Below are 14,845 nucleotides of genomic sequence, written 5' to 3'. Positions count from 1 at the left end.
GAGGGGAGATACTTTGGGCCATGGCATTTTAAAGTAATCACTCTCATCCTTGTTAACACGATAATATAATAAAGTTCTAATGTGACTTTAATTATTATCTCGCTATCTTTTCTTATAAATTGTTCCTCTTAATTGGATAGAGCTTCACTAATCCAGACAGGTTAGCACTTTCTCTCGGAAAAAAAAAAAAATCTATATTTTTCAAGTTTATACACACATACACGTATGTATATATTTGTATATATAAAGATAATATTTTTTAGCTAATTTCAAAATAAATTTATAGAAAGACATTTTACAATGGTTTAAGTCAGTGGAGTCCAGAATTCCAATAATAAACAAAATCAGATTCTACTTTATCACATTTGCTTTCTTCATAGAAAAATCCAGGCCACAAAGTAAAAATTCATTGGCAACCTCTAATTCAAAAGTCCATGAACTATATTTCCAGTGGGGTAAAAAAAAAAAAAAAAGAAGAAATTATTGCTATATTTTGTCATACAACTTTTGAAAAAAAAAATAAAGAAAACAAAACAAAAAATGAACAATATGGCTTCTCGGTTTGTATCAGCTATGAATCATGAAGATTTTGAGGGTAAAAAAAAAAAATTTGAAGCCAAAATGTTACAATTTATTTATATTCTATCGGAGATATTTTTCATGGAATTTTTGATGAGAAGTTTTCAATTTATTTTATTGTTTGGTATTAAGGAAGAAAAGTGATAAGGATTTTTTCTGACAATATTCTTTAATAGGAATATTTTTAAAAAATTACTTAAAAAGCTATCTTTATTTTTCTAATATTTTTTTTTAATATTTTCTTTGGGGATCTTTAATTCAATTTTATTAAAATTTTCTTTAAAAAAACAAACCTTTAAAGATTATTTGAAATAATATTTTTTATCAAGAATCTTAGGTTTAAACTTAAACATGCCAAGAAATCAAACCTCAATGCTTATCACAATAAACAGAGCTATATATATATATATATATATATATTTTATATACATATATAATTATTTCTTCTTTTTTAAGAAATCAAATATATATATATATATATATATATTTGATTTCTTAAAAAAGAAGAAATAATTATATATGTATATGTATATAAAAGAAAAGATTTCCCTTTCATTTATTGTAATCACTCTCATCCTTATTAACATGATAATGTAATAAAGTTCTAATGTAACTTTAATTATTATCTCCTCATCTTATATATCTGTAGCTCTAAATTAAGAGTTACGTATATAAATGGATACGTTTGGAAGGCTAAAATGTAACACATATTTTTTATATAAACAAACTTTTTTGTTTAATTCAGATATTTCGATGATATACATCATTGTTTATGAATTTTTTTTTTCCTGGTTCGCATGGTGTGATTCTGTGAGTGAGAAAAAATAAACAGATTTTCATTGACAAGGATGTATATCATCGGAATATCTGAATTAAACAAATAAATTTGCTTATATATATATATATATATATATATATATATATATATGCGTTGTCTTCCAAACGTATTCATTTATATACATAATTCTTAATTTCCAACATATGCAACGCTTTAAACGCAAGTAATATTTCTTATATATATATATATATATATATATATATATATATATATATATATATATATTACTAGCAAAAATACCCGTCATTGACTGGGTTCAAAAACAGCCTACAGAAAATGGACTCTGATTTATGAAAGTATGATAGGTTATGAAAAGGAAGGGTTGTAAAGAGATAGCTTCGAATTTGGGGTATCAAAATCAAAGCAAAATATGATGAAAGTAAAAATAAAATAGATAAACACCATAATTTATTATACCATACCTGTTCACACTGAAACACTTATCACAATATTCTGTGGCTCTATATTAAAAAACTTTGTTAAACTTTGTGACATATTTCCATTCTATGGAGGTCAGGCGCGAACGAACACACCATAATTTTATTATACCATATTTCTTCAAACTGAAACATAATTATCAAAGTATACTTACGCAGATAGATATGAAAAGTGTTTATTAAAGTTTGTGCCTATTTCCATTCTATGGCGGCCAGGCACGAACGCAGACCCCACAATTTTATTATACCATCCCTATTTAAGTTAAAACATACTTATCAAAGTATTATTATGTACATCTATATTAAAAACACTTGTAAACGTTTTTTTTAAATGCTTAAATTTTTTATTTCCATACTTTGTGGACCAGGCGCGTATGCAGACCTCACAATTTTAATGAATCATCATTATGCCAGATCAAACATACCCATTTCTGTGTCTTGATATATCTTCTATTATTATATGTGATCAATTTTCTATAATAGTCAACCATATAGGAGCCTATTCGTGACCAGACACACACACACAGGCGTTCAGCTTTATATATATATATATATATATATGGCTCTGTGTATTGTATGCTGATCATTTTAAACCGGAGATTCTTAATAAAAAAAATTATTTCAAATAATCTTTAAAGGTTTGTTTATTCTAAGAAAATCTTTAAATAAAAACGAATTTAAGATCCCAAATATATTTAATCTATTGTCTATTAGATATATGTTTTGTATGTCTACGTATTAGATAGAGAGGAGCATTAAGCAATTATTGTTTTTATCGTATTAGTTTTGCAGTGAAATTAGTGTGGAAGCATTAATAAGCAAGAGCTTCAAGTAACCGAGTCAAAGTATTTTATGTTTTTGTTTTAAATGAATAATAAATATACAAATCATTAAAAAAATGAGGATAAAAATAAACTTTAAGATGGTGATAAAAAAAAATATACTGCTTTTACAACCTAAAAAAAAAAAAAAATTACCTCAAGTATAAGAAACTAAGAATTAAAATTGATTGTACCACTGAGATTAGAGAAAAAAAAAAAGTTTCATCTCTTATTAATAAAAAAAAAACAAGAAACCACAATGCAGGCTAGATCTTTTGCTAACCTGAACTAGCACAACCCAAACAGCAGGCACAAAAACTGCCATATTGAGCATTTACAGTCTCGTGTAAAAAAATAAATAAAATAGATAAAATGAAGTCCATGTATATAAAGATGCAATCAACATCATTTCTTCTAATGAACACTTGATCTATCTTCATAAACAGGGTCTTATAATCCCGAAAATATGAAACCCATGATATGAAAGAGTTACTTTAGAGATGTAGGCGCATATTTCCATTGTGATCGTCGACAGGTAAGCCATTTGCCTTCTCGTTATCGGCCGGCAATGCCTGCTGGGCTAGAACGTCTTTATTAGGAGGAGGCACAAGAATATCTTTCTTCGGATCGTGCACAACAGGGCCATTAACTTTCTCATTTGCAGCAGGCGCAATCAGAACATTTTGGTGCTGATCGTTGGCAACTGGGGGATTGTTCGCATTGGGGGCCTCCATTGGGTGAGCAGGCTTGTTGGCCCCCATCTTGTTGGATGCATTCTGAAATAACATTTAACAGTTTCCTAATTTGTCACAAAAATATAGGCGGGAAATTATTGGACAGATTCAAAAGTGCATAAATAGGCTGACACAAGTGTATACTGATGACGTCAGAATAAAACATTGAAAACGGTAAGACAGACAACGACAGGAACTAGAAACGGAATGACATCATTTAGAGTAAAAGTCTATAAATTCTCTTAATCATAGAATGAATCCTCGAAAATGCAACCTATAAAAGGAATCATTAATATCTTTTCTGCAATCAATCGTATTTAGTACAAATAAGCTTCAGTTTATTTTTGACTTGTCCACCAAGTTTCAGACATCAATATCCAACAGTCTTTGTTGTGTAGTAGTTCAATAATAAGAGTCACATCATTAGGCGTGATCTTGAATAAACTTCACGATCCCAAATTGTGTGGACTTATCTGAAAGATTATGTCCAATAAAACAATTCCCAGGCTAGTATTGAACTGAAGGTCAAGTTTTTCTCGTCTCGTCGTTTCATGATAAACGTCACATCTATACGGTATGGTATCTTGAATGAGCTTCACACTCAACAGTACTTAACTTGTGGACTTATCTTAAACTCTGTCAAGGGAAGAATGCATCAGAGTTATCGATAATATTGTGCATTGTATCCAGGCGTACTTAACATTAAACAAAAACTGATGGACATTAAGAATTGAAACTTGGTGGACAAGTCAGATATAGAATAAAGTTTTATTTTTCTTTTTAAATTTTTATTTGCTCCAAACAAGCCATATTGCCACCGAAATTAAAAGGGGTACTATGAGGTCAAATTTATAGCATGCATATTAAGTGACGAGTTGGGCAGCAAGATATTTATTTAAATTTCTGCATGTTGGCTAGTCAGAAAAATAGAGAACAAGGAGGGAATTACAAAGACAAGTGTTCCCACAAAAGGGTAGAAAGCAAGTGGAGAAACACTATAAGTAATATTATTTATACCGAATATGATTTGTTGCAAATTTTATGATTCCATGGATGACATTTTTTTGAGAGAAAGGTGGGTTCTCAGTATTATTTAATTGTATTCAAAATTTGAATGAAAACAGCTAAATTAAATGAGCAAAAAAAAAAAAAAAAAAAAAAAAATACCTTAATTCAGTTGGAGTGCAAAACCTTATTAAAATCTAATCCTTAAATTGAAACTACTTTTAAAATGAGACTAATCTATGTTTTTAAAATATTGTTAAAGTTTATTAATCAATATTGCCATTTCAACATTATATATATATATATAATGTTGGTAGAAAACTCTCGCAAAGTGATCAATTAAAATTAAAAAAAGAAAAAGAAAAAAAGGTTCATTTATATATATAATTATCTACTATAATAATTATTAAATACCTGCTTCATCCTTTTGGGAATCATCAGTGCAGTGTGTCACGATTAACACCTGTCGATAGATTCGAACCCGGCAACAGAAGCCATCTCTGGCTTCATTAGCAAGGACCTAATCTATTCGGCCACCATTAACCACAAGAAATACTGTTGAAATTTAAACATTTATTTTTAAATGTTTTTAACGTCTGTCATAGTGATCTAATCATTATATAATAATCTTTGCATATATATATATATATATATATTGTTATGGAACATAAGAAAAATGTCGGCACAGTCAGTTTCAAATCCAAACAAATAGGACCTATAGTTGAACGCATATATCAGACTATTTTCAACCTCTGTTTATATGTCTTCTTTATCTGTGTCCATTTTCTGGGGGAGACAGATATAAATAGAGGCTAAAGAGAGTATAAAATAGGTGACCCACTATATGTCCTCTATAGTTAGATTTGAAATGTTGCAGCCCTGATTCTCACCTCAAGTCATGTATATAAAAGTAGGAAGAATTAGATTACTTTTACTTTAGTAGGAGCATCAATAAAACAAGACTTTACAGTTCTTTTTACAAATATTTTTTATATCCTGGATAAAGGCTTAACCTTTTGGGCGCAAATATTCTTTACAATCAATTTACTTCTAGGGCATGCCATTCTAGCTTTCTTCAATTTTTCAGGTCCTGCTAATAAAGATATATAATTTAAATTCTTTTAAATCCACACAAAAGTTTGGTTAATAGCTCCAAATATAATAATTTGATAAATATTCTGAATTTGTTTTAAAATGTATTTTTATTCATAATTGTTTCTGCCCATTTTAAAGCATGTTTTTTTTTTCTTGATAATAAATTCAAAATGTTTTTAAAGGGCCTCCATAATGGATTTTTATCGCCAATCAAATTATATATATAACAACAGAATCGGCGCTCGTAAATGTCTTTCATTAAGTGTCTATTAAATCAACACTTGCCCATCGCTTCACAATGCTCGCACTAGTAGTCCGTTTCCAAACAAACGGGTAGTGAGCTTTGTTTAATTGCTATAAAAAGCTTTGGGTGAAATACATTTACAACAGTGCTCAACACAAAGAGGGGAGGGGGACTACGTTGTATGCCACTCGTTTTTGTTCTGGTGCCAATTCTTTAACCTTTAAAAATATTAATTTTCAAGGCTATTAATCAAAATGGTTGATAATATTGTACACAAATATACTGGAATGACGTATTCTGAATTTCCTGAATGACTGATTTAACTATATTGTAACAGATTATTACAAATGAGGTAGTTCTCTCTCTCTCTTAAACAGCAACAATCTTGTCAACTAATGTTTGCTGAAAAAACGCCGGCTTCATTTTAATGTGTATGAGCAGTCGACAATAATTATTCTCTAAGAAGATGTTATTTAAACAAAGACTAGATTTACCACAGGAATGGATCAATATAAATTGTTTCGTTTTTTTTAAAATATTCTAACCAATAGAATTACTTTGGAATCGTGTGTGAGTGAGTGAGTGAGAGAGAGAGAGAGAGAGAGAGAGAGAGAGAGAGAGAGAGAGAGAGAGAGAGAGAGAGAGAGAGAGAGAGTCTCTGTTTTACATTAGATTTACAATAAATAGAAACGTGGAGTAAGAGTGCCCAAACAAGTTTTTTTAGACGAATAGATTAGCAATAATTAACATTGCAGATTATTCATAGAAAAAGTAAAGAAAAAATATATTTCTTTTCTACACATATTATAACGAGATATGATACATAAGGCATCAAAAATTACTATGTAAAAAAAAAAAAAAAAGCTAGAAAACAGATAGTGTATGATTCGGAGGGGGGGGGGAGAGAGAGCTCATAATATGTATAGATTTTCAACATTTCAATACATTATGATATTTAGGTGAGTGATTTTATCGACTATTTTGATAAATAGATTTGTAAATTAATGTTGACAACTCTGTGTGGCTTAATTGCCAAGACCACTCTGACAGACGTTAAAAAACATTTAAAAATAAATGCTTACATTTCAACAGTACTTCTCGCGGTTAACGGTGGCCGAATGGATTTGGTCCTTGCTAATGGAGTCAGAAATGGCTTCGTTGCCAGGTTTGAATTGGTCGACCAGTGTTAATCGTGACACCCTGCACTGATGATTCCCGAAAGGATGAAACACTAGTGTCTGTAGGTATAATATAAATAATTATATATATCTCATTAACTCTTATCCTCGAGCGCCTCCGGGCCTTGATAAGTGGTGACTCCTTTGTAAAAATATATATATTTCCCCCAAATCCTTGGTCTTGATGGATAACAGCTACAGGAAACTTGATTCCAAATATTTCTCATATGTTATATCTCCCCTCTTTTGGAAATATCTCCAGTATCAAATATTGTGAAATTTACTTTATCCATGAAAATCAAAGAGAGGAGATATAACATATGAGAAATATTTGGAATCAAGTCTCCCCTTGCTTTTATTTCAGATCATTTGAAACCATAGCAACAAGTTTTAGTCGCCCCTCCATCAAGACCAGAGGTTTTGGGCAAATGTTACATACCTCACTACACAATTCAATGCTTTCACACTAGCCTTCATTTTTTAAATTTTGATCAATAGTCGTTGATTGAAATGCTTTTACATCTTTGGTTCTATGGGAGGAAATTACATAAAAATTTGCAGGCTTTTTGAAGATTATAATACTATTCTGTGATTAAAATTTTATGACAATTGGTTAAAAAGAACCTATATTTCCAAACCAATAAAATATGCCCAAGTTTGCCTACATTTGTATATATAGTGTTTTAGCAGGATAGTTTCAGTTTTGCTGCTTTGCTTAGGGTTTTTTTGTTTGGTTGTCTCTCCTGTGGCCTTGCCAGGCCACTAATTCGTACCTATTTCTACCAGAAATTTTTTCCAAGGGAGGTTAACTATAAATAAAGAGTTAAGAAATTTAGTTGCGATTATAATCTTTTTTTTTTTTTTTTTTTAGGTTAAAATATTTTTAACTTAATCTAATTATGTTCTGGAAGCAATTAAATTTATTAGCAATTTACTTATAAGAACATGGTTCTCTAATCTAAATACAAATAACCATGAAAATTCTAAATAAAATATAGTTTGTAGGATGTGAAGTGCGAGTGCTAGATATATATATATAACTAGATCTACGACCAAATTTTATGATGAAAAAATGTCCCTGGATAAGTTTCGTTTCTCTCTCCCTATATATATATATATATATATATATATATATATATATATATATAACTAGATCTACGACCAAATTTTATGATGAAAAAATGTCCCTGGATAAGTTTCGTTTCTCTCTCCCTATATATATATACACGATGGACCCTCCCATCGATTTCCATGTATGAGCTCCCACCACAACAAATAAGTTGCTCGGAAATCAACACAGATGATTTGTTTATAGCGGTGAAGGCTTTGTGTAGAACCAACCACACGTTTTGTATTACTGCTAACTTTTGTCAGTGCAAATGACTGCCACAGGTATACAACAGACCGCAGGTTTTTACATCAGAGTTACCTTCTCCTAGATGCATGGCTTAATGAAGACTGGGGGTGCATCTCTTCCAGTGAATTAATGTGTCTCCTTTTTTAATCAGATTTTTTTTCCAATTCTCAATTTTCAGAACATTCTGATAAAGTACATTCGTGTGAAATTAAAAAAAAAAAAAATAGGCCCAGTTGTTTCGGAGTCCATAGGGAATAAACGTACACACACATTCAGACAAAAGCCTTTTTCATATAAGTAGAAATAAACGTGCTTCAAATTCACTGACAATTCTCAATATAAATTATATAACTGTACAACTGCTCAAATAATTTAAAACCTGGACCCGAGTAAATTCACTGCGGCATTCTTTTTTTCAATCAGCCAAGAGAGAGAACTTATATACGTGATGGGACAATTCTAATATTTCTCCCGATTCCGATACAATTACAGATTCCGGGTCTTTATAAATCTGCAAATATTTACCTATGAATTTTTTTTTTTTTCTCGATTACTGTAAAAACGCACGTTAAATGTGCAGATATTTTCTCAAATGTAAAAACATGCATGGCGGGTAGGAGTGATCTATAAATTTTAGTTTTACCGGTCGTTTTAAAATCAATAAATATTAATTATTTAATTATTACTACAAACAGTGGGAGATTTTGTTTTAAACAAAATCAAATAAAAAAAGACATCAGAAAATATGCACAAATTTTTCTGATTCAGAAAAGTCCCGATTTTTTTTTTTTTTTTCCCCCCCCGATTCCGATTTATCGTCCCAACACTAATATATATACTTGGCCTTTTGTTCTGATACTACCTCTTTTTTTGTTTTCGGTCAGTGGAGGAGAAATCCTTTATGACTGAGACAATTTTTATTTTTGTTCCTATCCAGATTGCCCCTTTTTGAGGAGCAGGATTTTCCTCACATTAAAAACTGACCTTGTGTCTAACTCTGTCCTCGTGGGGAGGCAAGTAAATAGGAACATTAATATGTATATATAAATATATATAAAGTCACCCACAAATAGCTGTTTCGTCGTATCATGAATCTTCAGTGTGTCTAGACATAGCAATTGTATCCGCACCGAAATTTGAAAAACAAATACCAGGTGTATCTTAACTCTGCATTAACAAACTCGCTGATATTCTTTGTAGAAGACTATTGTTTTTGTATGAAGTGGAAACTTATTTCTCCTAACAGAGAGCTCAATCTCTAAAATAAGAGTGTATGCAAATATATATATATATATATATATATATATATATATATATATATATACACACACAGACAAGGGGGTGTTCCAAAAGTAATGCCTCCTATTTTTTTTTTTGTTACGCATGAATGGATCAGAGGAGCTTGCAAATTGCATTGTTATAACTGAACTTATGCATTCATGATTTGAAAGTTTCAAATTTCTGTTGGAGATATTGACGATGTGAGACTCTAAGAAAAATGCCCTTGTCATGGACATGCACCAGAAGCAGAGATGCATCATTGAATCTCTGGCAAAAGTGCATTGAGAATGATAAGTGACAATGTAGAATTCTGGAGCACCAAAAGTAACTTGTTTTAATGATACCACTTCCGTTTTCATAGCTTTTCAACTTTTTGAGTTAAAAAAAGTAGGAGGCTTTACTCTTGGAAAGCTTGTCAATGCAGGGATTATTCAGTCGTTGTAAACAGATAAATAAATAAAAAAAATAATTCAATAACTATTTATTTACCTGATTATAGATAGCATAGTCACGACTGTAGATGGTATATTCCACAAATATTTTTGGGACATTTTCTACCTCTTAAAAATGGGAGTTGCTCCCGAAAATATTTGAGGAATATACCATCTACAGTCCAGAATATACCGTCTATAATCAAGTAAATAAATAGTTATTGAAAACTATGTAATTATTGTTATTTATTTATCTGTTTACAACAACTGAATAATGCCTGCATCAACAAGCCTTCAAACACATCTTTTATCTGATAAATAATGCTTCAAATGAACTACAACATACTTCTTTATATATATATATATATATATATATATATATATACACGTTTGTATGAAGCTTACTTGTATATGTATATCATTACTTATATATACTAAGTATATATTAAACTAGTGATTATTAGTTACATGTCCTATGTATGCACAAATGAATCCATAAAGAAATGCTGAAATTCATAAATTTAGAGTAAATTTCATTATGACATGAATAAAACGTTAATAATTTGGAAGAAATACATGAAAAAATATTCTTATTTAAAAATATGAGAAACTGAAGAGTTCAATAAGAACTGGAGGACCGAGAGCATAGCCAATAAAGACAAGACACCATTACCAATACCATTTGAAGGCAGCATAGAATATATATTTCTATGTTGAAAACAGCAACCTTTATAGAAATGCCCAAATAAAAATAAACCAAATATTTACCTTTTAAACCTCATCCGATTATAAATCGCATTCTTATTATTTTGTAACATTTTATGAAAAATTTATATTTGATAAACTCTTTGATAATAGAATTTATTATCCATGTTAATTCAAATGTAACAGATGAATGGCCGTCTCTTATCAAACTTAACTTAAAAAATAAATACCTATTTATTAACATTTTCATTTTATAGCCTATAATGATAATTTTTACAATCTTCATATTTTTTTTGCTTATATATATATATATATAGAGAGAGAGAGAGTATCAATAAAAATAAGAAAACAACAGTATAAAAATATATACTAACTCTGTATACCATGGTATAAAGAGTTATCCTACTCTCCTAATTGATGTATCATCCTTATTGAATTAATAAATAAATCTATATACATTAGTATATATTTTTATATTGTCGTTTTCTTATTTTATTGATAATCTATATAAGCCCCAAAGCAATTTGTTGATCTTTGCAGTATCCCGATATATATATATATATATATATTTAGTAGAACCCCGGAACATGATGGCCCTAGGATACAATTTTTTCGGAACGATGTTTTCCGGCCCCAGTTTACAGTATTTGCTCAGCCTTATGGTGTTATTTGATTATATACATGTGTATTACATACTGTACTGTATTTTGTTACTAATTTTTAATGCCGTACCCCGGAGTTCTACTGTGTGTGTATATATTGTAGTATAATAATTATCCAAATTATAAATATCAGGTTTTCTCAGTTGTTTATTTTTTACTTTTCATAAGGTATCCATTACAATATTGTTTTGTATTGCGACTAACAAGTCTCTTCTAAATTTAAAAAATTTATATAAAAAAGATATTTTTCATTAAAAGAAAATACTGTATTTATGATAAAGAAAAACAACTTCATAATTAAGATTGGTATATAAAAACAGAGTATGCTTCAAGTAAATGATTAACCTATATATATATATATATATATATATATATATATATATATATATATATATATATATATATATATATATAACTAATAAAAAAAAATTATGCACATATACTTCTGTATATTGCCCAGGTTGTATGACAGGAAAAACATGAACACTTAAATAATATTTTTAAATAGGAATATTTTGATAATTTCTTGTGAAAATTATCAAGCAAAATTTATCCCCAATTAAAAGTGAAATATTGCTTTATGTTCATTCAGTTTCAATTCAATATACATTAAAATATGTGTGTAATTTTATATTTTTTCCATATCCACTCTCTCTCATAAATATGTGTGTCCGTGTAGAATGGACAAATATATATATATATATATATTAAACTAATTAGAACAAAAAAATAAAGATTACTACAAAGATTTGATTTGATAGATATTTTCAAGAATGCATGTTAAAGTAACAATATTTATGCGTACATATATATGAGGGGAAAAAAATAAAAATAAATGTGATATATATACCATAACACCAAGGTATGTATAAAGATTGACTCTTATTTTAACATGCATTCTTGAAAAAGTCACACATGTCTCTGGATTAATCATTTGAATTATCATTAGTCTGTCTTTTTGCATATATCCTTTTCCATTTTATTTTGTTACACTTGCATGCACACACATACACACAATCCTAAATATATGTTAATCATATTTGTTTCCCTCGGACGTTTTTCTTACATACTTTAATAACACAAAATACATGCTAAAATATACTTTAATTTTGGAATTGAGCTATATTTGAAAAAAAAAAAAAGTAACAACAAACAAAACAACAAAAAACAAACATTGTTTTGTTATAATAGTTGTAATTTTAAAATTAACTGAACATCTCCCTTAGCTATGTATGCATTTCTCTTGCTGCCTCTCACTTTGTTGATTCAATCACTATGAGCATATACAGGAAAAATAACTTTCAACATTGTCGTCTAATTTACATAATGTACGTCTGTACATGCCACAAACACGCATGTAAATTAGATGGCAATGTATGTCTTTATTTTATATAAGAAAAGTAAAGAATTTACGTCTATATAATAAAGTTAATTTTTCACCTATTTTACTGACCATTATAGCTTTCAAACCATAAGTTTTGTATGCTAATCTGTTCTCCCTAATGAAAATGCATTTGTTTCATTCCCTTTCAAAATTTCTTACATTTTTTTTATTCTGGATATGTTTAATCTTCCAATACAATAAGTTAAAAGGGAGGTTGTGAACATTTTCATTAGTATACTAATATCTACTCTCACAGCCTCCACAGTCACTAGGGGTTTGTTCTTAATGATGATGATTTTTAAGTAAGTCACCACAATTATTTTTATATTTTCCTCATTCCTATTGTGATGAAAATAAAGGACAAGATGAAAAACGAACAAACCAATGTTTCATCTTTATTTCAAGACTTAAAATCATATTAAAAGAACAGAATTTAAATTTAGGCACAAGTTAATTCACACAATAAAACTATTATCTATAATAATTTATGTAATCAGTCAATAAATAACAAAACAAAAAGACACTCATTTCATTTCAATTACACGTTCACATTTGAATTATAACGACTATATTTATTCCAAAAAATAACATAAATTTCATTAAATATGTTTAAATATCTAAACGGCTATATGACGTTAAAAAGAAAACAATATCTCACTTACTCCACAACGACATTTTTGTGTTCTGAAATAGAACACGGACATCTTTTTCACAACAAGCACATTTTCAAATATTGTACTGGTATTTTATTTTCTTCAATTTAACTATCCCGAGGAAGTCTTGAAATAAAGACAAAACGCTGATGAACATATAACTTGGTTTGTTCCTTTTTCTTCTCTCCATTACTAACTATTGTCTATATATCATACTTATCTAAATACAGATCACTCCCGGTCCTGGATATGACCTAAAACTATATCTGATGGTGAGGCCCCACCTTGCGAGCCTTGGGGAGTGTGGAGCCACCCTTTAATTGCCATTGCTCCCAGGTTCACTCTGACCCGGAGTGGTAGTACCTGTTACCTGTTAGGGTCCCAACTATAGGTTAAATAGAATCAGACTTAAAAAAAAATATACTCCATTAAAAATCGTTCCTCAAAATAACTAGATTCGGCATTAAATAACCTGAAAAGGGTTGATATGCCGTAAAACAAAAACAACCAACCAACAGATCACTCCCTTCAAGTTCTTTTTGTCTTTTCTAGGAGTATTTTAGTATCACGGAGGAATAGCAGTTCACTATTATTAAAACAGAACCAGCTTACATTTTTCATATTGATTTTTTTTTCTCACATTTCTAACATAATATAATTCCTACCACAGCAATTACATTCTAGCATAAAAAAAAAAAAAAAAAAAAAAATGGAGGAATTTTTTTTCATCTTTACTTCTTGATTTATGTCTATTCAAAGAATAAAAGAATCTCACCCAATCTAATTCATCAACACACAACAACAGAAAATAAATGCAACAAAGCAATTACTTTTGTCTTTATTTACTTCCCAAATTAAAGTTTTTGTGTTTTTTTAAATTTATTTATTTCAACGGAGTCATTTCATAGTTTCTGTTTCGAGATATACTTTATCAGTTTACTGGCAAATAAAAAAAAAATGGTATATTTATTGAATGAAACATACTTTTTACAACTCACTATGTCTAGCATTCATTTGCAAGGACATTTTCTTTATTTGGACCCAAGACCTCAGTCATATAAATGGAAATTGCTTTCGATGAAATCATCTTTTTGGCTAGGAACAAAATATATATTGTAATGGACTTTTATAGAATCACTCCCGTCTTTAAATTGTGTCCTTTTTCAATTCACTTTTGATTTTTCAGACAGGCTCTTTATCTTATCTAATTTTCTTTATTATTATTATGGGTTTCTAACAGTATTTTGTATAATTTTTTAGTTTTAAGTCATTTTCAAAATTTGAAATTTACGAGCCAAGAGTCAAAGGACATTTTTTTTTCTTTCATTTACACTTTGGACACTTTGTTTTTTGAACTGATTAAACGTGTGCAAAACCATTAAAAATTTTTCCAGGTAAGTAGAAGAATAACCTATCTTGCGTTTGATAACATTTATTTTGC

General features: G+C 29.3%; 1 protein-coding gene across 6 annotated transcripts in view; it reads right to left on the bottom strand.

Annotated features, from left to right (window-relative positions):
- The window catches only part of LOC145267012 (uncharacterized), a 360,917-nt gene that overhangs the window by 82,019 nt on the left and 264,053 nt on the right, over positions 1-14,845 (bottom strand). For 2 of the 6 annotated variants that reach the window (XM_080122936.1, XM_080122945.1), the window contains one exon: positions 2,639-3,451. The exons of the other annotated variants lie outside the window; for them this stretch is intronic. In XM_080122936.1, the coding sequence (XP_079979062.1) occupies positions 3,170-3,451 (282 nt within the window). In that variant the 3' untranslated portion in view covers positions 2,639-3,169. Of the gene's footprint in view, positions 1-2,638; positions 3,452-14,845 lie in introns of those variants that run through there. 6 annotated transcript variants of the gene reach the window in all.

This window comes from Euprymna scolopes, chromosome 4, assembly GCF_053919585.1.
Source record: "Euprymna scolopes isolate OS-2025 chromosome 4, ASM5391958v1, whole genome shotgun sequence".
In the NCBI taxonomy this organism is placed as follows: domain Eukaryota; kingdom Metazoa; phylum Mollusca; class Cephalopoda; order Sepiida; family Sepiolidae; genus Euprymna; species Euprymna scolopes.
The sequence above is the reverse complement of the archived record's forward strand: the minus strand, read 5'-3'. Positions and strand labels throughout refer to the sequence as shown.